Here is a 27,567-nt window from a genome sequence, read left to right as displayed (position 1 = left end):
GTGTTTGTCTGATAAAGTGGAGAGGAAGGAGGTTCTGGAAACTCACTGACTGGTGCTTCCCCGCCAGCCAGCCAGCCAGCCAGCCCGCCACTCAGCCATCATCCATCTACCTGTCACTGCCCACCCCGCCCACCCATCACCGCACCCGCCCATCCGCGCCTCCACCGCCCTCCCACCAGCCCCAACCACCCAGCAGGCGTTAGGCTGAGCGCCTGCCCCGTGCCGGGCATGGTGCTGGGTGCTGGGGATCAGTCTTCTTGACTCCTGGATTTTCAAGTCTGGTGAGAGACACGTCGTTAATCAGACAGTCACACGAGGACATGTAAGGCTGCCACAGGTAAGGGGAGCTACAGCGGTGAAGAACGTGGTGCTCTGAGCACGTACTTGGGGTCAGACAGGCGGTCAGGCAGAGCTGCCCTAGGAGCTGTCGGCGAGGTGAGACTGAAGGATGATCAGGAAAGAACCAGGAGAGAAGGGCAGGGAGGCGTGTGCCGGGGGGCAAGAGCGTATGCACAGGAGGGAGCGCGGCCTGAAGGGCCGAGGCTGGAGCGGGCAGGGCAGGGCCGGGCGCCACCTGCAAGGTCTGTCTCCTCAGCAGATCCCAGCAAGGGCTCTGAGATCAGAGGTGCTCAGACAGAGAGAGGTTTGGAAATGTATCCGAGGTCTGATGGCAAGAAACAAGACGCAATGAACAAGAGGACCTCCCAGCCGAGTCGAGGACTCAGTGCAGGTCAGACAGGCACACCACCCTGGCCTCCGGGAGAAGAGGCAGTATGGAAAAGACAGGGAGATTCCATAAATGTCACCCACCCTCTGCCACCCCGAACTCGGCCCAAGAAATGCTGCTTCACGAAAGTCGACTGGAACACATTCCAATGACCTTACTCCCAGAGGTCAAGCAGGGCCAAAATGCCAAGAGGGGGCTGAACAGGAAGTAGCTGTGAAGACTGCTCCTGCCCACGAACTGGCCATTTTCAAACTGGGAAACTCGCTCTTGCTGAACCCCAGACCCCTCCCTAGGGAAGGTGGGTAAGGCCAGAGTGGTTCTCAAACCTTGGAGTCCCTGGGACTCGTGGGGGACCTTGTTAAACTGGCACATTCCTGGGCTTGGGGCCAGACCTTCCACATCAGACTTCGGGGCTGGAGCCCAGAAGTGACTAAACAAGCCCTCCTTCTGTGCGCTCCCTTCTGTAAGACAGTGCTCTACACTGTGAAGTAGACAAGGCAATACTACCCAAAGCGATCTACAGATTTCAATGAAATCCCTACCAAAATCCCAGCTGGTATTCTTACAGAAATGGAAGAGCTGATCCTAAAATTCGTATGGAATTACAAGGGACCCCGAACAGCCAAAACAATCCTGAAATAAAAAACACAGTTGGAAGACTCACACTGCCTGATTTCAGAACTGTTATAAAGCTACAGTAACCAAACAGTGTGATGCTGACATAAGGATAGACATATAAATCAGTGGGATAGAACTGAGAGTTCAGAAATAAATCTATACAGCCAAGTAATTTTTGACAAGGTTGCCAAGATCATTCAATGAGAAAAGAGTAGTCTTCAACAAATGGTGCTAGGAAAACTGGACAGCACACACATAAGGGAATGAGGCTGGACCCTTAACTCACATGGTATATAAAATTAACCTGAAATGGATCAAAAATAAATGTAAGGGCTTCCCTGGTGGCACAGTGGTTAAGAATCTGCCTGCCAACGCAGGGGACACGGGTTCAAGCCCTGGTCCGGGAAGATCGACATGCCGCAGAGCAACTAAGCCTGTGTGCCACGACTACCGAGCCTGCACTCTAGAGACCACAAGGCACAACTACTGAGCCCACATGCCACAACTACTGAAGCCCAAGTACCTAGAGTCCATGCTCTGCAACAAGAGAAGCCACCACAATGAGAAGTCCACGCACCGCAACGAAGAATAGCTCCCGCTCGCCACAACTAGAGAAAGCTCACGCGCAGCAACGAAAAACAAAAACACAGCCAATAAATAAATAAATAAATAATAAATAAATGTAAGAGCTAAATCTGGCAATGGTTTCTTAGATATGGCACCAATAACAAAAAAGATAAATTGGACCTCATCAAAATTAAAAACTTTTGTACATCAAAGGACACCATAAAGAAAGTGAAAAAACCCATAGAATAGGAGAGAATATCTCCAAATCATATATCTGATAAAGGTCTAGTATCCAGAATTAAAAACTCTTTAAAAATCCAACAAAAACAACAACAAAAATAAAATAAAATCCAATAACAAAAAGACAACTGAACTTTAAAAAGGTCAAAGGACTTGAATGGACATTTCTCTGAAGACGTACACATGGCCAACAAACATATGGAAAGATGTTCAATGTCATTAGTCATTAGGGAAATATAAATGAAAACCACAGTGAGGCATCATTTCACACCCACTAGGATGGCTAAAAAAAGAAAATGGGAAACAAGTATTGGTAAGGATATGGAGAAACAGGAATTCTCACATATGCTGCTGGGGACGTCAAATGGTGCAGCTGTTGTGGAAAACAGTTCGGCAGTTCCTCCAAGGTTAAACATAGAATTACCATACGACCCAGAAATTCCACTCCTAGATATATACCTAAGGAATTGGAACAGATGTCCAAACAGAAGCTACACGAATGTTCATGACAACACTCTTAACAATAGCCAAAAAGTGGAAACAATCCACATGTCCACCAACTGATGAGTGGGTAAACAAAATGTGGTCTTATCCATACAATGGAATAGCATTCAGCAATAAAAAGGAATGAAGAGGGCTTCCTGGTGGCGCAGTGGTTGAGAGTCCGCCTGCCGATGCAGGGGACATGGGTTCGTGCCCCGGTCCGGGAAGGTCCCACATGCCGCGGAGCGGCTGGGTCCGTGAGCCATGGCCGCTGAGCCTGCGCGTCCGGAGCCTGTGCTCCGCAATGGGAGAGGCCACAGCACTGAGAGGCCCGCGTACCGCAAAAAAGAAAAAAAAAAAGGAATGAAGTACTGATACTGATACAACATGGATGAACCTCAAAAACATGATGCTCAGGGCTTCCCTGGTGGTCTAGTGGTTAAGAATGTCTTGCAATACAGGGGACGCCGGTTCAATGCCCGGTTGGGGAACTAAGATCCCACATGCCGTGAGGCAACTAAGCCCACGCCTCTCAACTAGAGAGCCAACGAAAGATCCCACGTGCTGCAACTAAGACCCGACGCAGCCAATAAATAAATAAATAGTTTTTAAAAAAATGATGCTCAGTGAACGAAGCCAATCACAAAAGACCACATATTGTATGACTCCACTTATATGAAACATCCAGGAGAGAAAAATCCATACAGAGAGAAGGCAGATTAGTGGTTGCCAGGGGTTGCGGGGAGGGAGGAACGGAGAGGGACGCTACTGGGTGCAGGGCTTCCTTCTGGGATGATGAAACTGCTCTGCAATCACACAGTGATAAAAGGTTCACAGGTTCACAACGCTGTGAATGCACTGAGTGCCACTGATGGTAAATTTTATGTGTGCGTATTTTACCACAATTTTTTTTTCTTTTAAATAAATTTATTTACTTATTTATTTTTGGCTGCGTTGGGTCTTCGTTGCTGTGCTGGACTTTCTCTAGTTGCCGCAAGCGGGGACTACTCTTTGTTGTGGTGTGCAGGCTTCTCACTGCGGTGGCTTCTCTTATTGCGGAGCACGGGCTCTAGGTGCGTGGGCTCAGTAGTTGTGGCATGTGGGCTCAGTAGTTGTGGCATGCGGGCTCAGTAGTTGTGGCTCGCAGGCTCTAGAGCGCAGGCTCAGTAGTTGTGGTACACGGGCTTAGTTGCTCCACGGCATGTGGGATCTTCCCGGACCAGGGCTTGAACCCGTGTCCCCTGCGTTGGCAGGTGGATTCTTAACCACTGCGCCACCAGGGAAGCCCCTACCACAATTTTTTAAAAAACAAAAAGTAGACAGGCTTGGTTGTGACAATGTACTATTGTTTTGCAAGATGTCATCACTGGGGGAGACTGGGTAAAAGGTACACAGGGTTTCTATTATTTCCCACAAATGCAAGTGAATCTGCAGTTTTCACAATAAAAATCTCAATGAGAAAAAGAAGCAGGCAGCCTAGAATTTTGGTTTATTCATATTCAAAACTTCATAAAAATGAAAAAAAGAAAGAAGGATGCAATTTGTAAAATGGAATAAATAAGGAATTTAAGATTTAACATCATTTGGAAATGCTAAAAAAATTATGTATAATCTTGGTGTGCTTCCAAAGTCTGTAGACAGTATGTGTATGTGTGTGTGTGTGTGTGTGTGTGTGTACACGTGTGCAAGTGTGTGAGTGTGTGTGGGTGTGTGCCTATTCCTGCTTATTTTTAAGTGTCCTTTAAAGATAAGCTGCAGTGCGGGTGATGGGGAGGGAGCCACACCCCCTTTCTGGAAGCACCCAGATCACAGCCACCAACCTGCTTTGATATTTACAAATCAAAGGGGCTGTTCGTGACTATAAACACCCCATGTTCTCAAAAGATAAGCACTCAGTTACTCATTACTATGAACAAGTAACACCAGTGTTACAGGATATACCATTACTCTCTCCCATTAACTGAGAGACTCTCCACAATTTATAAACTGAGATCTTGACTAGACATGATGTTGAAGTTAAGGGGTGAAGTTTTCACGTGATGGACTGTTCCCAAACTGGGACTCCAAAGGTTCTGCTGCTGTGCACACCGGCCTGGGGGCCCAGAGTGACCGTTCTCAGGTTAAGGGATTCATCTTAGCTGCCAGATGCAGCAAAAATACAGCTGAGTTTAGATAACGTGAGCTGGAAATGTGGCAGGTTCCGTGTTTCCTGGAATCAAGACAAGCTTGTTTTCGAGTTACATACAGTACTTGTTAACTCTGACTCCAAGCTTCTCGTCTCGTATATTCCCCCAAGAATTCGGACTACAGTCACTAAGTTAGTTGTGGTAAGACCACACACTCTGAAGACCACACATACAGATGGCCAAAAAGCACATGAAAAGATGCTCAAAATCACTAATTATTAGAGAAATGCAAATCAAAACGACAATGAGGTATCACCTCACACCGGTCAGAATGGCCATCATCAAAAAGTCTACAAACAATAAATGCTGGAGAGGGTGTGGAGAAAAGGGAAGCCTCTTGCACTGTTGGTGGGAATGTAAATTGGTGCAGCCACTATGGAGAACAGTATGGAGTTTCCTCAGAAAACTAAAAGCAGAACTACCATATGACCCAGCAATCCCACTCCTAGGCATATCTGGAGAAAACCATAATTTGAAAGGATGCATGCACCCCGGTGTTCACTGCAGCACTATTTATAATAGCCAGGACATGGGAAGCAACCTAAATGTCCATTGACAGAGGAATGGATAAAGATGTGGTGCATATATACAATGGAATGTTACTCGGCCATAAAAAAGAACAAAATAATGTCATTTGCAGCAACATGAGATTGTTGCTGTACTGAGTGATTGTCATACTGAGTGAAGTATGTACTAGAGATTGTCATACTGAGTGAAGTATGTCAGACACAGAAAGACAAATATCATATGATATCGCTTATATGTGGAATCTAAAAAAAGGATGCACATGAACTTAATTACAAAACAGAAATAGAGTCACAGATGTAGAAAACAAACCTGTGGTTACCAGGGGATGGGGGGGAGAGATAAATTGGGAGATTGGGATTGACATATACACACTACTATATATAAAATAGATAACTAATAAGAACCTACTGTATAGCCCAGGGAACTCTACTCAGTGCTCTCTAATGGCCTGTATGGGAACAGAATCTAAAAAAGAGTGGATATATGTATATGTATAACTGATTCACTTTGCTGTACAGAAGAAACTAACACAGCATTTGTAAATCAACTATACTCCAATAAAAAAAAAAAAAGACCACACACTCATAGGATAAATGACTCTGGTAATCACAGACAATGGAGAGATACAGCTGATGGCTCTGGTCACCGGTCACCTGCCCTCCGCTGGTGGCAGCTGAGGCAGGCAGAAGTGTGCAACCCAGAAGTTGTCCAGCCCTCCCTCAGCTATTTTCACTAACATTGGTTTTCTACCCAATTTCGTGAGACTGCAAGCTTGGCCCCTGTGGTGTGTGGCCTCAGTTGCTTCAGGGGCCTCCGAACTGGTCTCCATCCTACCTGGGGCTGCAGGATAGTCTGCACTGGGCATCTAACTGTCTTGCACTGTTGGCCACGGTCCCTGCTACCTGCAGGGTAACCCCCACCCCCCCACAGCCCTGCACCCTCTCCCAGCAGCACCCCCTTTCTGGCCTCACGGTTGGCCAGGCCCAACCGCGCTGGGCTTTGGCTCTAAGCAAACAGGACTTTGCACCCCACCTCTGGATTCCCCTTTGCAAGACTGCTGCGAAAACCCTCCCTGCTCACAAACTGCCTGCTTCGCTGGCCTCCTGAAGGACCCCCTGCCCCATCTCCCAGCCCAAAGGGGCCCCATCCAGGCTCATCCCACCAGGCCTTCCCCAGTGTGCCCCCCATACCCCACTCCCCTAGGGGCTGGGCAGACTCGGAATCCGTCACGCTTTTCCATTTTCACAGCCCGCAGAGCTCCAAGCGTGCCTGGTCTCACAGAGCCTCTGCTCAAGAAACCCTCATGCAACTGGCATATCGGGGGGCAGCAAGGCTCAGGAACCCCACGTGAGGAGAGGGAAGGCAGCACAAGCAACTCCAGCTCAAAAGAAAACACAGCCTCTTACTAAAAAGCTCTGGCTTTTCTGAATCAAGGTCTCACCAAAACCGATTTGGGGCTGGAAAGGATGCAGGAGACCGGCTAAGCCCAACCCCTTCATATCCTGGGTGAGAAAACTGACAAAACTAAGGCTGAGAAGTGAGGGTGCTGCCCATGGCTCTGGGGCTCAGACCAGAGTTCTCCAGACTTGTAGCAGACTGAGCCTTTGTCCCAAGAAACACACACACACACACACACACACACACACACACACACACACACACACCCCTCCCTCAGCCAGAATGTGAATAAATCCAGGAGAAAAGAAAAAAATGGAAACCTTTGCAACCAAAGGTACTGTTTATCTAGACACATCCTTCTGGTGTGGACTTTATGTGGCCTTGGATAAAATGCAGCAGGAACGTTTCAGGAACACCAAGGCGGATGAATCGGAGAGCCTGCAGAGCAGCACAGACCACACCACAAAAGACGCCTTCTGGAGAGAAACCCTAACCCCTCACGGTGGCCAGTCCCACTTCCTTCCCCTCCAAGTGTGCCCTCCCTCTGTCCTAATGAACCTTGAATCCACCTAACATTTGTGACACACGGTGAACTTTGCCTTTCCTTGAGGATTTGGGGTCTGGACCGAGCACCCCGAGGCCGCTGTAGGGAAGCCCTCAGGCTGTCCCTGGGCACATGGCCCCAGAGTTGTTGCACTTTCTGAGGTCTGTCGGGTCATTTTAGTTCTTCCGCGTTTTCTCCTGTAGGGGATCCTTGTGCTGCCTCTGGTCTATTCCTTCTCATTTCACAAAAGCTTCAAACCTGGATACCAGTGTTAACAGCCTGTATTTAAAGTACCAGCAGGCTCTCAGACACTCTGGCCTTCAACTCAGCACGTGACCCGGGGCACACCCCCTCCTCCTCGGGCTCTGTGTCCTCAGCTGGAGGATGAGCAGGTGACCTGCGAGGCTCCCCTACCAGGTTTTCACGCTCTGAGTCTGGGACATGGCAGTTCTGGCTGCCCTGGGCCTGCTGTGCCGCCCAGTGGTCTCCCCCGAGACCTGCGAGCCCCGCTCTGCGAGCTGCCTTGGACCCCTGTGGCAGGCACCCAGGGCAGGTGCACGGGGGCAGCTCTGCCAGTACTGGTGGAACACGTTTGGCTGAAGTATAGGATTTTATCTGGAGAATGAGTTGCACTGCTAAAACTGCTGACCCAGCTGAGCGAGGCCACCAGATGCCAGGCTCTGGATGGGAGCAAAGTTCCTCTGCTTCTTTCTTCCTCTAGCTGGCCGACTGCAAAGCCAGAGGACCTCCCCCCTGGGGATTCCTGCGCCGGCTCCTGCAGTCTCCTTGGCCCCTGCATCTGGTCTGAATCCAGCAAGACACAGCATCTGCTAATTGCAGGGGGATGTGCTAAAGAAAAACACTCAGAAACAGGTTTTCTGGGCAGCTGTTACGTTCCGTTCTTCCTGAGCAGGGGCTGGTGAGGTCGGCCGTGATCACTCTTTCTGTTCACCACTGGGGAGTGGACCCCAGCCCGGATGACTGTGCCCGTGGTCAGCAGCAGGGCTCCAGCGTTGCTGTGATACGAGGTCTGCAGAAACTCTATCCCAGGGTGCAGGTGCCTCCAAGAGCTTCTCACATTCAGCTGCTCAACTGAATGCCTGGTGCTGGGGCCCTGTTCACCGGCTGCTGCCCAGGCAGCCTGGGGCTGGCCGTCCAGAGCAGCACAGCCCAGAAGGGAAAGGTCCCTGGAGGTGACCCTATGGTTTGCTCCCCTGGGACCGCACGCAGACCCTTCCTGGTACTAGCACACACCTGTCAGCTGGGACAGATCCCTGGGTGTTTGTTTTAATCTCTGGGTCATCGGGTGTTAGAGACTGGTGAGCGGACTGCTGCAGGGCTGGGGAGGGCCATCCGTACCCTGGCGGCCCTGGACTGGGGGTCCCAGCCTTCCGGAATGAGAAGAAAGGTTTAGGGACAAATACCCCAGGGAAGGCTAATGCTTCTCAGGAGCAGGGCTTGGAGGGATGAAAGCTCAAAACAACAGGTGTTCAAATGGAGCCATGGGAAGAATGGCGACGTGGGGAGAAGAGTAAAGAAGCGGCAGAGACCACCTGCCCTCAGAGTGGGGCCGCTCCGTCCAACAGCGTTAGACTCCATTTCTGGAGGTCTTCTCCCTCACCTGCAGGCAGCACCACTGTGTTCGTCAGCGACTCAGTGTGTAACAGAGAGCTCCACCGATACCTCGACACCACTCAGAGATGCTCAGAGGATTAAAGGAAAATGGACAGGAGGGAGGGGGCATCCTCCGAGGAGCCCTACCACCACGAGTGCGGAGTTGGAAGGGAGGACCTACACCATGGCTCTCAGCACTGGGTGTGTGTCCGAATCACCTGCAGAGCTTTGAAAAGTCCACAGCCTCCTGGGCAATCACAACAGAAGGAACACACGCATCTATCCTTGCAGTCCCTTCTGAAAGAAACAACACTACAGCGAGAGTGGAAGAGGTTTTTTTGTTGTTGTTTAAGTTCAGATCTCACAAGGATAATGACAAGAGGAGAAAACTGCCACACAATTTTGGAGGCTGGAAAGTGGAGAATGAGCAGGAAAGGACTCAGCAGCTGAGAGCAGGGACCCCCCCCCCCAGCAAACCACACAGCCCGATCGCCGCGCAGAGACCGCAGCCAGCACGTCTCATGCACGCTCAGGGGCCCCAGCCAGGCTTGTGGGCCCCCCGCTTACACCAAGGTCACCGACGTCTACAGAAAGCCCCTGCGTGGAGAAGACAGCGGAGAGACAGAAAGCAGGCAACTCAAGGGACACGGAGACCACGCATGGGAAGAAACTTCAAAAACGTCCTTGAGGGCAAGAGAAGACTCGACCACTGTGAAACAGCAAAAGGAGTGTCCAGAAATTTAAAATATAATCACAGAGGAATTCCCTGGCGGTCCAGTGATTAGGACTCCATGCTCTCACTCCCGAGGGCCTGGGTTCAACCCTGGTCAGGGAACTAAGATCCCACAAGCCTCACAGTGTGGTCCAAAAAAAAAAAAAAGTGTATGTTTGTGTGTGTGTGTGTATGTATGTGTGTGTGTGTATATTTTTATAGAAATAACCCAATAGAGGGGTTGCAGGATAAAGAAGAAAGATAAAAACATAAAGAAAATAGAGAAAAGGTAAGAAAAGTAGAGGCCACTTTAGGAAGTCCACAGTACGAAAGCAGGACGCCCAGAAAGAGGACACAGAAATGCGAGGGGCAGAGGCCAGAAGGTGACTGCCAGCATGGGAACAGGACACATCCCAGAACAAACACCGTGAGCTCCAGGCTGAAAGGGCTCCTGGCACGAAGGATAAAACAGGCTCCCCCAGGCACATATCACTCTCTGCTCTCAGAACGCTGGGAACAAACAGATCTTACAAACTTCCAGAGAGAAAAAGCAGGTCAAATATCAAGGATCAGGTATCAGAATGGCTTCAAACTTCTCAACAGCAATACTGGACACCAGGAGATGACGGAAGAAGACCTTAAAATTCTAAAGGAAGTCTATTTCCAACCTAGACTGCTATACTCATACAAGGTCACGGATAAACGTGGGCAAAGACTTTCAGACACACAACGCGTCCAAAAGTTACCTCTACAGACCCTTCTCAGGAACCGACCGGAGGATAAACTCCACCAAAAAAAAAGAGACAGAAAGAGGAAGACACAGGATCCAGGAGAGAAGGGATCCAAAGCACGAGCAAGGCAAAGGGGGCCCAGGAGGACAGAGTGATCAGGCCAGAGGGCCGGCCAGAGCATCCAGGACAGATGACTCCAAGAATGGGATGGAGCCCACAAGAATGGGATGGAGCCCACACGCCCAAGTGTACGGAAGGGAAACGGACACAGCTGGCAGGGAGAGCCTGGGGTTGAATGTGTAAAACACAGAAAACCAGATGGGAAAAAAGACTACGATCAAGCCCAGGGAAAACAGAGAGTCGTGTGGACAAGCAAACGGAGTGCAGTTTACTGCCCGGCTCAGCTCTGAAGGGTGTGCGCCCCATCACAGCACCGCAGCTCCCGAGGATGGAAGCAGGGAGACGGGCGCATGGCTGGGGGGACAGGCACCCTTCCCTTCCAGCAGGAGTCAACCGAAAACCTCTAGAGCTAGAAGGACAGAGACGCAGCTCCCTATGAAGTTACTCAGGGAGATGACGCCAAAAGAAAGGAGTTCTCTAGACGGGGGATGACGGGCGGGTAGACGCGTTTCCTGTAGCACACCTGTAGAACCAGCTGACGTGTAGCCTGTATAGTTACGTGTGTGACTCTGATAAAAATAAGAACCAACCAACCAAGATGCCTGAGCCCCATCCCGCTGACCTGATCTCCAGGGGAGGGACCCCGGCCTGGACATTCTCAGCAAGTACCTCAGCCGGTCCCCAGGTGGATGTGATTCTTCACTTTACTGGTCAGGAGATGAAGGGCCAGTGAGTTTGGACAACGTGCCCAAGGTCATTTGGTCTCATATGGAAAAAAATAACTTTTAGTTCAGGTTCTTTTTTTTTTTTTTGCGGTACGCAGGCCTCTCACTGTTGTTGTGGCCTCTCCTGTTGCGGAGCACAGGCTCTGGACGCGCAGGCCCAGCGGCCATGGCTCACGGGTCCAGCTGCTCCGCGGCATGTGGGATCCTCCCGGACCGGGGCACGAACCCGCGTCCCCTGCATCAGCAGGCGGACTCTCAACCACTGCGCCACCAGGGAAGCCCAGTTCAGGTTCTTTTGACTTCAAATAGCAGACTCTGACACTGAAGGTCCTGGCTGACAGAGCCCCAGGGGCCGCTGTGTCCCCTGCTGCTGAGGGGGAAATGCCGCCACACCCTCCCGCCATGTCAGCGAGACCTGATGCATCAGCAACAGAGCTGGCAGGCACAACGAGGGCAGCCAGTCTCGTCACCGAGAGAAGGCCTGGACCCCAACACACACTGGCTTCCTGTGCCCCAAACATTCGGCGTCAGGGTCCCCACTCACCTGCCACCCCAGCCCTGCGTCTCACAGATGTGCACTCTGGATTCAGGGAGCCAGGCCGAAGAGTTTCACGGCTCACTGCAGGCCTTCCTCGCCTAGAGCCTGTCGGGTCCCAGCCGTCGGGGACGCCCACTGCCCCTGGGGTCAACGGCAAACTCTCCAGGCCAAGGGCCAACTCCCCCAGAACCTGAGCCCGAGGACCTCTTGAGTCTCCTGTCACACGATGCCCTTCCTGCATCCTACCCTCCCAGAGGGTCTTGCTGGGTACGACTAGGATTTAGAGCCGAGAGGCACAAGAAACTGATGTCTCACCAGGCTGAGGATGGTCCCCAAGAATGGACCCCAACAACGAACTGTCCTGCCCAAAGCACCACGGAGCAGCACTTTTCCCTACTCAGAAACACTGGGCCAAATGAATTATCTGCTGGTCACTGGAAGTGCCCACTGGGTCTGCCAGGCCCAGTTCAAGGACTACATCGTCCACAGGAGCCAGAGCTGGCAACCCTTGGTGACCTGGGTCTCCTTCCTGGCTGCTACCCAGACCTACTGCCCCCTCTGCCTTTGGTCACCGAGCTTTCATCTCCCTCCAGGGGCGGCCTCCCTCACCCCTGCTCCCCGGCAGCGCCCAGCACAGCCCCGCGCACTCTCGCATTCCTTTACAATTTTTTACTGTCTGATACATTTTAAACAGCTCTGCAGGGGTGTGACTCACATATAATAAAACGCACACATTTAAAGCGTATGATTTGTGGGAACTCCCTGGCGGTCCAGTGGTTAGGACTCCGCATTTTCACTGCTGGGACCTGGGTTCAATCCCTGGTTGGGGAACTAAGATCCTATAAACCGCGTGGCACAGCCAAAAAGGAAAAAGGGGTACAATTTGATCCCTGTTGCCATATGCCTACACTGCTGACACCACCCCGCACCCCTCCTTCATAACCCCTTCCAATCCTGCTGCCCTCACAGGTCCCCAAGCAACCACTGCTCTCTGGAACTACAGATGAGTCAGCATTCTCTAAATGTCATGTAAATTAATCATTATAATATGTATTATTTTTCCACCTGACTTCTTCACTCAACATAATAATTTCATCAAGTTTGGATTATTTTCAGCCATATTTCCTCAAGGATTTTTCCTGTCACCTCCCCCTCTTTCTTCTCCTTTGGAACTCTGACTATACTTCTATTAGGCCACGTGAAGCTGTCCTGTGCTCACTCATGCCCTGCATTTTGTTTCCAGTCTCTTTTCTCTCTGTTTCAGTTTGGAAGCTTTTAATCACTGTGTCTTCGAGCTCACCAATCTTTTCTCCTGCGATGTCTGCACTGCCGCTCATCACCCAGGGATTTGCCTCTCAGGGATTTTACAATTTTTATCCCTGAAAGTTTGATTTGGGTCTTTTTTACGGCTCCCATTTTTCTACCTACCGCGTGCAATCTTTCCCCAGCTTCTAGAACATAAAGGATAAAGCCATAACAACTGTTATAATGCCCTGCCTATGCATTTTATTTATTTATTTTTTGGCTGCTCTGCGTGGCTTGCAGGATCTTAGCTCCCCAACCAGGGACTGAATCCGGGCCCTCGGCAATGAAAGCACCAAGTCTTAACCCCTGGACCGCCAGGGAAGCCCCCATCCGTAATTATTATAATAACTGTCATTGTAATAATCTGCTAAGCAGACTCTTCACAAGGGCGGGTGCCACCCCTGCCTTACTGCCCTATGCAGCCTCGCTGTCTGCACTGCACACAGTCAAGCTTCCACTGTCATAAACAGCATCAAAACAAAGAGCTTTGGGAACATTTCTGATTATTTCCCAAGACTGATTCTTATTAGATTATTCAGTTATGAACTTACTCCATAAGTAATATAAGTTCATTGCAAGATATTCACAAAATAGAAGTGAATTAAAGGAAGAAAAGCAATCAGGCACAACAGCACCACACAGCTATAACCACTACTATCATTTTGCTGTATATCTTTATAGATTTTTTTCAATGTACACACAATTTTTAAAAAATATTTATTTACTTATTTTTGGCTGTGTTGGGTCTTACTTGCGGCCCATGGGATCTTCTGCTGTGGAGCATAGGCTCTTTGTTGCAGCATGCAGGATCCAGAGCACGTGGGCTCTGTAGTTGCAGCACACGGGCTCTCTAGTTGTGGCCTGCAGGCTCCATAGTTGTGGCACACAGGCCCAGTTGCCCCACGGCATGTGGGATCTTAGTTCCCTGACCAGGGATCAAACCCACGTCCCCTGCACTGGAAGGCAGATTCTTAACCATTGGACCACCACGGAAGTCCCGCACATAATTTTATTTTTTTTTAAACAAAAACAGAATCATCAGACATACTTGGTAACTGACATTTTTATTCTCCATGGGAAGAAAACCTCCTCTGGGAAGCACAGTTCAGGGGATGTCGCTGCCCACGCTGCACGCATCCTGCAGAACTCAACTTGGGCCTCAGCATGAACCCCTGGCAGCATCCTCAGGAGCAGGGACCTCCTAGACACTAAGCATGTAACTAGCAACGCTGCTCTCTTTCTCTTATTAAAAGACCGGTACTGTCAGATGCAACTGTGTCTCATGTTTGGCACGCGGAGCTCTGAGCTCCCTGTCCCAGGATGCCGTGTCGTGTCTCCGTGTGGTATCTCGCTCACTGGGATGTGAGGAGGGATTTAACCCGTGGTGCCCCAAATGCAGTGAGAGGAATCTGGTTTAATTACCCCCAAGGTCTTGTACTTTTATGTCAGGAGGGAACACGAGTCTTCAGAACACCCCAAAATTCTTAGAAGCAGGCAGCTGGTTGGACCTGCAGAGCTGGGCTTTGGGGTGTGGGTGCCCCGCTCCTTCTGCCATCCCCATCCCCTCTGTTTGTGACCTATGCCAGCTGCGGAGGAAGTATGAGCAGCATCCAGTGTTGCCCAGAGCCGCCCTGGACGGGAGCAGAGAGTGAGAGCCACTCTCCCTGCGCCCCGTGCGCTCCCGGTGCCCCAAGACAAGTCAGTGGAAGGCCCAGCAGGGGTGGGGGACTGCTCTAACCCTAACGCCTCTCCAACGCAAGCCTTCCTGACGCTAGCTGTGAACTTCTCTAAAGATCTGGACGTGTAAAGCAGCATCAAGTTCTGTGCCCGCTGGCAGCATCTGCGAGCACGGCATTCTCATGGGATTACCTGTTACCATGTTTGCATATTTATTTTGGGGTTTTTCTGTTCATATAGCTAAAAATACCCAAAGCAGCTGAGTTTAAAGTAAGTTTTTAAGTGCTCGTTTGGCCACTTACCAGTCATATTAGTCTTAGTTTTCCTAGTTTCTCTCTTTTCCAGGAAAAGCTATAATCCAGGCAGAGTAAACGACCACGGAGACCAGATGGGCCAGTCCACACAGGAAGAGTCAGCTGGAGGCTCCCACAGGGGAGGCCAGGACACTGGGCGGGCTAGGGAAGAGCAGGGGCTGCTCTGGAGGCGGAGGGGGCAGAGGGAGGGCAGAGAGGGTCCTCTGAAGGAAGAGGTGGGACCAGTGCGGGTGGGGCTAGCTGGACGAGCCTCTTCCCCTCGGGCATACAGTGCCCCCAGTGCAGCGAAATCACAGCATCAACTGTGCTCGCTTCACACCCACCTCTACTATGGACAGAAAAGTCTCCCACTGAAGCAGCAAACTCCAAAGCAAAGATGCTAAACATAACTATAAATATTTTCTCCAAATCCTTCCAAATGTTGGCAAGTCTGAAAACTGAGTCATTCGTTTTGAGTACTTTGTTAAAACTTCACCCCAAAACTCCTACAGGAGGGATGTTTTACCAGAGAAGAGAAAGGGACACAGAAATTGAGAAACCGCTGCTAATTTCAGAAGATCCCTGTGACTTCACTTCTCTGTGCCCTTTAGCATCTGTTACCGCTTCAGCTGCACACATCCTACCTGTAGACCAGGATGTGCATGCCCAAGAAGAAATAAAACAAACTAGAAAGAGGTCGAGGACTTCCCTGGCGGCGCAGTGGTGAAGAATCCACCTGCCAATACAGCAGACACGGGTTCGAGCCCTGGTCCGGGAAGATCCCACATGCCGCAGAGCAACTAAGCCCATGCGCCACAACTACTGAAGCCCGCGCTCCTCAACAAGAGAAGCCACCGCAATGAGAAACCTGCGCACTGCAACGAAGAGTAGCCCCCCACTCGCCGCAACTAGAGAAAGCCCGTGCATAGCGACGAAGACCTGAAGCAGCCAAAAACAATTAATAAATAAATTTTAAAAAAAAGAAGTCGATTATGATCAAAACATGGAAACCCCATTTACATTCTGATACTTGAATTCAACCAAACTGTCCTGATTTTCTAAATCTTTTTTTTAAAATAAATTTATTTACTTTTGGCTGCGTCGGGTCTTCGTTGCTTCACATGGGCTTTCTCTAGTTGCGGCTAGCAGGAGCTACTCTTTGTTGTGGTGCGTGGGCTTCCCATTGCGGTGGCTTCCCTTGTTGCAGAGCACGGGCTCTAGGCGTGCAGGCTTCAGTAGTTGTGGCACACGGGCTCAGCAGTTGTGGCTGGCGGGTTCTAGAGCACAGGCTCAGTAGTTGTGACACACGGGCTTAGTTGCTCCGCGGCATGTGGGATCTTCCCGGACCAGGGCTCGAGCCCGTGTCCCCTGCATTGGCAGGCGGATTCTTAACCACTGCGCCACCAGGGAAGCCCCTTTCTAAATCTTTTAACAAGGCCTCAACCCACCCCACTCTCACCCCGCCACTGAACTAGTCTTCTCAGGACCCTCTGCAACTTTAAGGTTAATTTGAAATTCAATTTAAAGGTAGGCTTTGTCCTAAAACACTGAGTGTGAGGCCACCGAGCATGTGACACGCTGCCTGGACACAGCGTTCCATCGCAGCTCCAGCAGACAGTGGCTGGCCCAGGCCTTGGTCCTCAGCAGGGCTTGGAAAAGTGCAGCAAAGGGCCTGTGCAAATGTAAGGCCTGTTTTTTGTCCCCACAGGAACCAACTCTCTATCTACAAATTCCACGGCCAAGTGCATTTCTTCTACAGCGCACTGAAGCTACTGAATAAGAAAATGTGGTCTCATTTACTGGAACTACCTGAAATAGTTAATGTTTAACAGCCTATTTAGCAATCACTACTTTATTCAAAGCACAGCTTTGAGGCCCTTTCATGTGAATTTGTTCTATTTTGGCCATTTTCCTGGGCAAAGCTGTAGATCACCACAGTCAATAGAGTACTGCAAGTAAAGCTTTCTTCCCCCAGTTTTAGCTTTGCTTCCTAGAGGTTATTCTAGAATCTAAATGTTGAAAGGAAGAGGAATTCGCAGTTTCATGCAGTCCTTGATGTGACACCAAAAGCATAAACAACTAAAGGAAAATGTAGATAAAATGGACTTCATCAAAATAAAAAACTTTTGTGCATCAAAGGACACCATAAAGAAAGTGAAAAGACAATCCAGAGAATGGGAGAAAACATTTGTAAATCATAATTCTTAAAAGGGTCTAGTATCCAGAATATATAAAGAAGTCTTACAACTCAATGATAAAAAGACAATCCAATTACAAAATGAGCAAAGTATGTGAATATTTTAGTTCTCCAAATAAGATATACAAATGACCAGTAAGCACATGCAAAGATGGTCATTAGGGAAATGCAAATCAAAATCACAAGGACATGGGGATGTAATGTACAGTATGGTGACTATAGTTAATACTGTATTGCATATTTGAAAGCTGCTAAGAGAGTAGATCGTCCAAGTTCTCATCACAGGAAAAAAAAATTCGTAACTACGACAGATGTTTACTAGACTTATTGTGGTGATTATTTTGCAAGATATACAAATACTGAATCATTATGTTGTACATGTGAAACTAATACAATGCCATACGTCAATTATATCTAAATTTTTAAAAACCCTATTGAGGGACTTCCCTGGCGGTCCAATGGTTAAGAATTCTCCTTCCAATGCAGTGGACGCGGGTTCGAGCCCTGGTCAGGGACCTAAGATCCCACATCCCTTGTGGCCAAAAAACCAAAACATAAAACAGAAGCAGTATTGTAACAAATTCAATAAAGACTTCAAAAATGGTCCACATCAAAAAAATCTTAAAAAAACAAACAAACCATAAAAACCAAATGAATTGTAACAAAAAGTGCCAAGTTGGATCAGATCAGCTTTCCTTTCTCTACAGGTCTGTTCTAATACAAATCAGAACATTCAGTAACCCACACAATATAAAAATTAATTTTTCCTGTTTCAATAAACTTTTTTACCCTGTTTTTTAAAAGAAGCCCACAATGAGATACTATTTTACAACTATTAAGGTGGCTAGAATTTAAAAACTGGGCAAGAGAAATTTTGCAGTGAGGATGTAGAGAAATTGGAATCCTCATACATTGCTGGTAGAATGTAGAATGGTGCAGCCACTGTGGCAAACAGTGTCTGGCGGTTCCTTAAGAAGTTAAACATACGATCACCACATGACCCCACAATTCCACTTAAAGTTATACACCCAGCAGAATTGAAAACGCATGTCCACATAGTCTTGTACACGAATGTTCACAGCAGCATTTTTCATAGTAGCCAAAAGGTAGGAACAACCCAAATGTCAATCAACTGATGAATGGATAAGCAAAATGTGGTCTATGCATGCAATGGAATATTATTGAGTCATAAAAAGGAATAAAGTACTGACACACGTTACAACATGGATGAACTTTGAAAACATGAAGCCAAGTGAAAGATGGCGGATGAAAAGGCCACATATTATATGATTCCATTTATATGAAAAAGGAAAATCCAGAATAGGCAAGTGCACAGAAACACAAAGTAGATTAGTGGCTGCCAGGGGCTGAGGAGACAGGGGTTCCGGAAGAAAAGGGAGTGTCTACCAATGGGTAGGGGCTTCTTTTCGGGGTGGTGAAGAAGTTCTAGAATTGGATAGCAGTGACGGTTGCACAACTTTTTGAATACACTAAAAACCACTGAGTTGTATTGCTGTAAAATGGTGAATTACAACTCTTTAAGAAATAACATAAAGCCGTCCGAGGTTGACAGCGCCATACCACGGGAGCAGGCAACAAGAGGGTGCCTCGTCTGAGGGGGCTTCACATGAGCAATGAAACCAGCTAGAGGTCGGCTTGCCTTCACCCTCGCTGCGCACCAGCAGAGCCCACAGTGCCCGCGACAACGCCTGCCCCCGTCGCCTGACCGTGGCTGTCAGCGCACCGCCGTTTGCAGACGAATGCGGAGCGGGCGTCTGCACAGCGCTTTCTAACTCACAGACGCGACTCTACTCGCTCTTCGCAGGACCCTGTGAGGAGGAGGATCCACGTGCAGCCAGCCTCCCCGTGGCCATGAGCGCTGACCAGTGACCTCAAAGAACTCGGGACCGGACTCCTGCCCAACTGTAGGGTCTCCCAGCACAGGCCCCATGTCCCGTGGGCAGGACTGGTGGTCCTCATGACCAGCCCTGCACCCTGACCTCAGCTGCCCCATCCCTGAGGGTTCATGATGCCCAAAATGTAGACAGTCATGAACACAGGCATTCACCCAAACACCTGATTTCCTTCTTGTCCCCGCTGAGCACTTTTTGTTCAAGGACTAACCACTCCTGCCACACTGCCACCTCTGCATATGGTAACTTCATTTTTTTCCCCAACAAAGTCACAAAGTGGGGACTAGCAACAGTTAGAGCAAATAACTCTCACTAAATCACAGCCCCCGATTTATAAATTTTAGCAGAAATATATTTAACATAGCAACCAGGCCCATCAGGTATTTAAGGGTAACTAAATAGTACACTAAAATCACACTCCCGCTTCTGATTCGAGTGGTGGAACAGTCAAAAGAAAAGGAAAAACATTTAGGATACATGGTAAACTGAAATATGGCCGGGGTTGGGGGAGGGGACGGGGCGCACGAGGAGAAGAATTTCTTCAACAAACCAGGAAAGGCACTCACAAAATAATAATACATTATCTCTATGACAAGGTTTTAAAATGACTTTTACTTTCTTCTCTATACTTTTGGATATTGTTTGATGTTTTCAAAAATAATGTTCATTCTGTAAAAAGTTAGAAACGAAACACTTTGAGAAAGAAAAAAAGCAGCATTGGCTCAGATAATTGTTAATCTGTTCAGCCCTAAACTTCACAAATATCAAATTCCGGGTGTGGGATGCCAGTGAATGAGCGTGTGTTGACCTGGGGCACACCTTAGTCCCCAGGCTCCCTGACACGCCCCTCCTCCCCCAGTTGCTGGGAGGCCACCCTAGCAGGCACGGTCCTCTCCCCAACACCAGCACCCGAGCAGCTTACTGACGAGCAAGTTGGTATCAGTTAACTTTTGCTTACCTGGACAGGCGGTTCAATCGTTATCCAGGCTGGAAGCATCAGACTGGGATTCAGAGGCTGGGTACCCACGCGGAAGTAAACTCCACCCCTGGAATCACAGGCCCAGACGTGCTGATTTCCACATGCCAGGCTCATCAGTTTTACAGCTCCTATAGACAAACAGAGAAAAAGTACACACGTTAATTACTCTTGTAAGATGACTCACGTTTCATTTAATCTATGAACTTTGATTTTATACTTCAAAGAAAGAGATGATGCTGCCTTTGCAGGTGAACTCTGTTGCTTGAGAACATTACAGTGCACGGGAGTCACCAACGCCTCTGGCTGCCCCGGCACCTGCCCCGCGCCACAGAGCAGCCCTTGCACACCACGGGCAAAATAATCAAGATGCCATCCGGACAGTGCCCTGAGCCACCAAGCCCGGCAATTAATATCTCAGTGTGGGCCCCGTCATTAGCTTCATCAGATATGTGACTATTACCAGCAAATTCTGGATCTGGGGCAAGGGAATTCATCTTTCAGGTAATCTTTTTTTTTTTGGGCTGCGTAGGATCTTAGTGGCAACACGCGGTATCTTCATTGTGGTGCGTGGGCTTCTCTCTAGTTGCAGCGTGTGGGTTTTCTCTTTGGCTGTGGCGTGCAGGCTCCAGGGCACGAGGGGTCTCTCGCTGAGGCGCGAGAGATCAATAGTTGTGGCACGCGGGCTTAGTTGCCCCGCGGCATGTGGGATCTTAGTTCCCCAACCAGGGATCAAACCCGTGTCCCCTGCAGTGGCAGGCGGATTCTTTACCCCTGGACCACCAGGGAAGTCCCTCTTTCAGGTAATCTTGATCCTAATTAGAATTAAAATTAACTAACTAAGCCTCCCAGGATCTTCATTTTTTCTTTTTACATTTCTCCTTGTTTATTAAACCAATTTTAAGAGGAAAGGAAATGGGAGGAGTCTTCAAAGAGAAACTTGATTAATAGTTTATCTGGCAGAAAGAGCAACAGCCCATAGTTACTGACCTGCGCGACAGTGATGCACGGCTCTTGCCGCCCCAGCTCATGTGTGAGGCCGTCAGGACGCAGACCCCGGAAAAGAACGTGGAGAAGCCGGGAGGCAAAGGGCAGGCCGCAGCTTGAACCCAGGCCTGCCTGACCCTCCCCGCCAGCCACCTCTGACCTCCAGGGCCCCACATCCCGTGAACACACAGATCTTACACGGTCAGTTCCCTCGCTTTTGACAGATGAACATGCCTGGGTAACCCATGGCTTATCAAGTTATGGAATGTTTTCATTGCCCCAGAAAGTTCCCTCAAGCCCCTTCCTCAAGAAAGTTCTGCCCCTCTGCCCCAAGGCAGCCACTCTTCTGCCTTCTATCGCCATGTATCTGTTCAGTCTGGTCTAGATGACTGTAGAAACAGAATCACAGGTACGCACTCCCTGGGCCTGGCTTCTTTCACTCAGCGTGATGTTCTGTTCATGACATTCATCCAGTCACTCCTTTTTACTGCTGAGTATGAGTCCACTGCATGTAAACGCCACAGTTACTGGTGTATCCTGCTGATGGGCATTTGGGCCATTTCCACTTTTTGCTATTAGGAGTAAAGCCGCTATCATCATTCCTGCAGAAGACTTTTTTTTGTGAACATGTGTTGTTTTTCTTGAATAACACCTAAGAGTGGAGCTCTGGGCTATAGGTAGATATCTGTTTAACGTGGAAAGAGACCACCAGCCTTCCCATTTTACACGCCCACCAGCGGTGTGTGCTGGTGGCTCACACCCTCACCAGCATCCACTTATGGCACCTCTGTCAGCCATTCTAGCAGGTGTAAAGTGGCATCATGGTTTTATTTGCATTTCCCTGGTAACTAGTGATGCTGAGAATCTTTTAATGTGCTTATGGAGGGCATCTGTATACCTTCTTTTGTGAAGCATCTGTCAAGTCTTTTGCCTGTTTTTTCAAGGTGAACGGTTTGTCTTCTGATGACTAAGTTAGAGGATGACTCATTTTGACTGTAAAGCAGGGGAAAAAGGCGGTGCGGCTACATTCACTGGCAGTGCTGCTCTTGGCCACCTCACACAGTTGTCACCGGTATCAGATGACAGCCCATGTGTCTACACCAAAACGTACAGGCACGGATCCTGCTATGGGGCAATCTCGTCACATGTGTTTAGCTTAAAAGTATCAACCCACTACTACTGAAAAAATTCTTAGTATCCCTTTGTACATTTCCTGAAGATGATGATTTCTCTTATACTGAAATTAGCTGTATTTTTAAAATCTTTTATAGAATGTCTTACCGGGGAGTTAAAATAGACATCCTAGAGCTCTAACATTACCCATGAAAAGATTTGTAGCGATCCAAATAAAGGACTTTCAGCAGTAAATTCCAGAAACGGCCGAGAAACAAATTCTAATTTTAAAATGCTAATTAAAAATAATTTTATGTTGGAGTCGTCAACCTGCCCTAACAGGAACTACAGGTGGTAGCTGCTCACGTGAAGAGAGTTACATGGTGACAAAAACACACTGGGTCAGCATCTCAGAATTAGCAGCGAATAACACCACCACCAGTGAAACACGGAGTTCATATTACAAGGCAAGCGTTCTTTTAAAACAAACATAAAAGGTTGCTAGAATATACACTTCAGTGTATAAATCAGCTTATTCTGAATTGAAGAGACAGGTCAAAGAAGAAAACGTTTAATCGAGGGCTTTTCCGTAGTCTCCTACTTCACAGAGGGTCTCCCAGGCTGCCTGGGTGCAGGTGTATGAGGTCAGGGCAGGTGGCAGAGAACACTGGCCCCCCCAGCACCCCTTGGCTCGTCAGTGTCCCTTGGAGTTAAGCGGGGCCCTATCACTGGTTCTGGACGATGGGCTGTGGGCAGAAGGGATCTGTCACTTCTGAACTGAACCCTAAAAGAGCTGGCAAGAGGGCCTTGCCTTTCGGCTGTCTCCTGCCACAGTGACCAGAGGGGCAGAGCCACAGAGCACCGCAGGGGGTCAGTAAGCCACCACCTGGGAACCACTACCACAACCATCAAAAGACTGACAGGTCGAGAGTCAACTTCGCGGGAGCAGAAAGCAACCTTCACTGTGTTACATGGCTGGTATTTGGGACTCGTTACTGTAACAGTATTAGTCTGACTAACACAGACATACTGCGATTTTCCTGTCTTCCCCCTATTTTGTTCTTCCCTCCCATTAAAAAGAAAAGTTTTAATTACTTTATTCAACAGATGAGACATTTTCCCTTTAGGATTACTTTTTAAACATATATTTTAGACAAAAAGTGGCATTTATTTGGTGTTTTACTATTTATAAGACACTTCTCTGCATAAATTACTATATAAGCCTATTTGTTATCTAAAGGCACGAACCGACACTGAGCATTTCTTCATTAAATGCTGTGACCGGATGTATTCAATTACAAATTGCATTAGTTTGCTAAACATTCCAATGCCTGACGTATGCATATTTATGCGTACTGGGAAATCAAACGTTATGAGCATATTAAGTATCTGCTAAATGACACAAATTTTCTTCCAAAAACTAGGATGGTCATAAATCATAAAATTCCATATTCAGTCTCTATAACTGGGTTCAGTAGCTAGACATTTAATTGAAGAATTCTCTTAATCTAAGAAATGGAAATCAAAACTACAATGAGATACCACCTCCCACCAGTCAGAATGGCCATGATTTTTAAAAATCTACAAAAAAACCCCACAAATAACAAATACTGGAAAGGATGTAGAGAAAAGGGAACCCTCCTACACTGCCGGTGGGAATGTAAGTTGGTGCAGCCACTATGGAGAACAGTATGGAGGTTCCTCAGAAAACTAAAAATAGAGCTCATATGATCCAGCAATCCCACTTCTGGGCATATATCTGGACAAAATTATAATTCAAAAAGACACATGCACCTCTATGTTCACAGCAGCACTTTTCACAATAGCCAAGACATGGAAACAACCTAAATGTCCATCGACAGATGAATGGATAAAGAAGATGCGGTACATATATATAATGGACTACTACCCAGCCATAAAAAGACAAAATAATGCCATTTGCAGCAACATGGATGCAACTAGAGATTATCATACTAAGTGAAGTTAGAAAGAGAAAGACAAATACCATATGATATCACTTATACGTGGAATCTAAAATATGACACAAATGAACCTATCTATGAAATAGAAACAGAATCACGGACGTAGAGAACAGATGGATGGAGTGGGAGGTTGGGCTAGCAGATGTAAACTATTATATATAGACTGGATGGACAACAAGGTCCTACTGGATAGCACAGAGAACGATATTCAATATCCTGTGATAAACCGTAATGGAAAAGAATATTTAAAAGAAGAACGTAGGGCTTCCCTGGTGGTGCAGTGCTTAAGAATCCACCTGCCAATGCAGGGGACACAGGTTCGAGCCCCGTGTCCATCATCAAAAAGCAACAAGGGACTTCCCTGGTGGTCCAGTGGCTAAGACTCCGAGCTCCCAATGCTGGGGGCCCAGGTTCGATCCTGGTCAGGGAACTAGATCCCACAAGCATTGCACCAACTAAAGATCCTGCATGCCACAACGAAGGTCCCACACGTGGCAACAAAGATCCTGCATGCTCCAACTAAAACCTGGTGCAGCCAAAAAAAAAAAGATTTAAAAAGACAACAAATAACAAGTGTTGACAAGAATGTGGAGGAAAGGGAACCCTGCTGGTAGGAATGTAAACTGGTACAGCCACTACGGAAAACATTATGGAGGCTCCTCAAAAAATTAAAAATAGGACTATCATCTGATCCAGCAATTCCACTCTTGGGTATTCATCTGAAAAAAACGAAAACACTAATTTGGAAAGATACATGCCCCCCAGCATGCTGTTCACTGCAGCATTATTTACAACAGGCAAGATATGCAAGAAACACAAGTATCCATCAACAAATGAATGGATAAAGAAAATGTGGGGTGTATGTGTGTGTGTGTGTACACACACACACAATGGAATATTACTCAGCCTTAAAAAAGAATGAAATCCTGCCATCTGCAACAATGTGGATTGATCTGAAGAGTGTTACACCTAGTGAAATGTCAGACAGAGAAAGACAAATACTGTATGTTTCACTTATATGTGGAATCTAAAAAACCAAAATAAATGAACAAATACAACAAAACAGAAATAGACTCACAGATTCAGAAAACAAACTAGTGGTTACCAGAGGGGAGTAGGAGGGGGGGAGGGGCAAAACAGATGAAGGGGATTAAGGGATACAAACTACCATTTAAAAAGCAAATATAAGGACTTCCCTGGTGGCGCAGTGGTTAAGAACCCACCTGCCAATGCAGGGGCCATGGATTCGAGCCCCAGTCCAGGAAGATCCCACATGCTGCGGAGCAACTAAGCCTGTGTGCCACAACTACTGAGCCTGTGCTCTAGAGCCCGCAAGCCACAACTACTGAGCCCGTGTGCCACAACTACTGAAGCCCACACGCCACAACTACTGAAGCCTGCACGCCTAGAGCTCATGCTTCGCAACAAGAGAAGCCACCGCAATGAGAAGCCCACACACCGCAATGAAGAGTAGCCCCTGCTCATCGCAACTAGAGAGAGCCCGCGCACAGCAACGAAGACCCAACGCAGCCAAAAATGAATAAATAGATTTATAAAATTCTTTTTTAATTTAAATAAAATAAAATAAAAAGCAAATTAATTACAAAGATGTAACATACAGCACAGGGAATATAAACAATAATAATAACTTTGTATGGTGTGTAATCTATAAAAATATCAAATCACTATATTGTACACCTGAAGCTAATATAATATTGTATGTCAACTATACTTCCAAAAAAAAAAAGTGCATCTGGGAAAGAGAAGTTTGCTACTGCACAGAACCCTCACATGTAGAACCACAGTCTTGAAAAGGCTGTGCTTCCTTTCACTGCTGTGAGCACCACCATGGCCAACTTTTAAAAGAACAATGCAGCACCCCAGGTAACCCCAGGCAAGTAAGCAAGGCAGCATTAACGTTACCTGCGTTACTACACTCTGTTCACTACTCCCCAGTGAGTGCTGCCAGATGACAGCCTGCCATGGACACTGGCAGGGAGCACACACCTGAACTCAAAATCTGCATCCCCTAATATAAATAATACTTTTTTAAGAAACCTTGATTCACCGGTTTGTCCCACAGGCTACACAGACCATCCCTGGAAAGAGCCAAACAACAGAGTAGCTGGTGGCCCTGACCTGCCTTCCGCCGCCCCCCCACCCTGGCACGTGGAAGGCCAGCACCCCTCCTGCTGTTCCCTGCACGCCTCCCCGGCCTACCAACTCTGGACTTGCTTCGTTCTCCCAGGACGTTCAGAATATCGTAAAAGAAGTCTTTATCCATCCTCTCAGCAACGGCCAGTAACCCGGATAAACAAAATCCAGAGCTCAGGGCAGGAAAAAGACTAAGCGAGGCAGAGCTTCCTGGACTCGGCCCCCGTCATGCACGGCGCCAGACCCGAGCGAGCACCACCCCTCCCCCAGCAGCTTGAGGAGCTGGGCAGCTTTCAGGCCGTCACACCTGCCTGAGACAGGTTCCGTTTGCACATGATGCTTACTTGCATCACCTCTCTGGGGCGGGGATTGCCGTTACCATCAGAAAGGTGAGGACTGATGTTTCAAGGTAACCTGGCTAGCACTGCTCCCGCTGCCGCCCTGCCTCTGCCAGGAGCCCCAGTGAGGTGGTGAGGGCCCAACCACCTCACCTGCGGTCTGTGTGAGCCACTCCAGGCCTGGCTGGACTGCGGACGATTCTGCAGGCAAGAGGCAGGGCAGCTCTGTGAAAGCCTGCCTTTCTCGGCTCCTGCAGTCCTGCCCCCAGCACGCAGGGGAAGCCAAAGCACAACCTGGACTCAGGGTGGCCCTGCCTGGCCCTTCCCACTCTGAAAGGGAGACTCAATCCCACCGAAGCCCAGTCACTCCCCTTGAAAGAACGGCCACCGACCCCAGGGAAACCCAGCCAGCCGCCTCAGAGGCCTGTAACACTCTGGCTAGCGCACCAGCGCGCCAGCGCGGGAGGACTGGACTGAACGGAAGGGAGGCGTGAGCTGTGCGCCGGAGCCCGGAGGCCAAGCCGCGCTCGAGGCCGTTCTCTCGGCACGTGCTGCAGCACAGAGGCCTCCTCTGGGCGGTGGTACCGGGCAGAGCTCTGCTTCTGCCCCAGAGGGGGCAAGGGCAGGGCCCCCAGCGCTCCTAGGATCCTGTAGCAAGGAGGACACCAACCTCGCCCTGGCCTTTTTACCTCCAGAAACTCCCAAACTGCTCTGCTTGGGGGCCAAAGGAGGATGGCTCAGGCCCACAGGATCTCTGAACCAAGGAAAGGCTCCCCGGGGCAGGCGGGAAGACGGCCCCGCACTGGCAGGCAGAGCCATGGCCAGCTGCAGCCTCTCTGGTCCATCACCGTTGACGATGGTGGCTGGCAGGCACTCTCAGAAGCTGGACTGTGACCGGCCT

The 27,567-nt window shown here is 48.6% G+C and overlaps 1 protein-coding gene and 1 long non-coding RNA gene across 3 annotated transcripts in view; one reads left to right on the top strand and one right to left on the bottom strand.

Moving 5' to 3' along the window:
* The window catches only part of TECPR2 (tectonin beta-propeller repeat containing 2), a 95,863-nt gene that overhangs the window by 8,271 nt on the left and 60,025 nt on the right, over positions 1–27,567 (bottom strand). Inside the window, exons 17-18 of one of the 2 annotated variants that reach the window (XM_027120619.1) lie at positions 20,075–20,223; positions 17,781–19,785 (exon numbers count right to left, since the gene is read on the bottom strand). In XM_027120619.1, coding sequence (XP_026976420.1) covers positions 19,768–19,785; positions 20,075–20,223 — 167 coding nt within the window. In that variant the 3' untranslated portion in view covers positions 17,781–19,767. Of the gene's footprint in view, positions 1–17,780; positions 19,786–20,074; positions 20,224–27,567 lie in introns of those variants that run through there. The other variant, XM_027120618.1, reaches the window with a different exon arrangement.
* On the top strand, positions 3,723–22,594 carry LOC113627679 (uncharacterized). The gene is made up of 3 exons (XR_003435651.1): positions 3,723–3,749; positions 4,325–4,327; positions 20,725–22,594. It is a non-coding gene; the product is annotated as an uncharacterized LOC113627679 (long non-coding RNA).

The sequence above is a fragment of the Aethalodelphis obliquidens genome, unplaced genomic scaffold (genome assembly GCF_003676395.1).
Source record: "Aethalodelphis obliquidens isolate GAN/ISIS:26980383/991018 unplaced genomic scaffold, ASM367639v1 scaffold21, whole genome shotgun sequence".
Lineage (NCBI taxonomy): Eukaryota > Metazoa > Chordata > Mammalia > Artiodactyla > Delphinidae > Aethalodelphis > Aethalodelphis obliquidens.
Note: the sequence above shows the minus strand (reverse complement) of the source record. Positions and strands in the feature narration are given on the sequence as shown.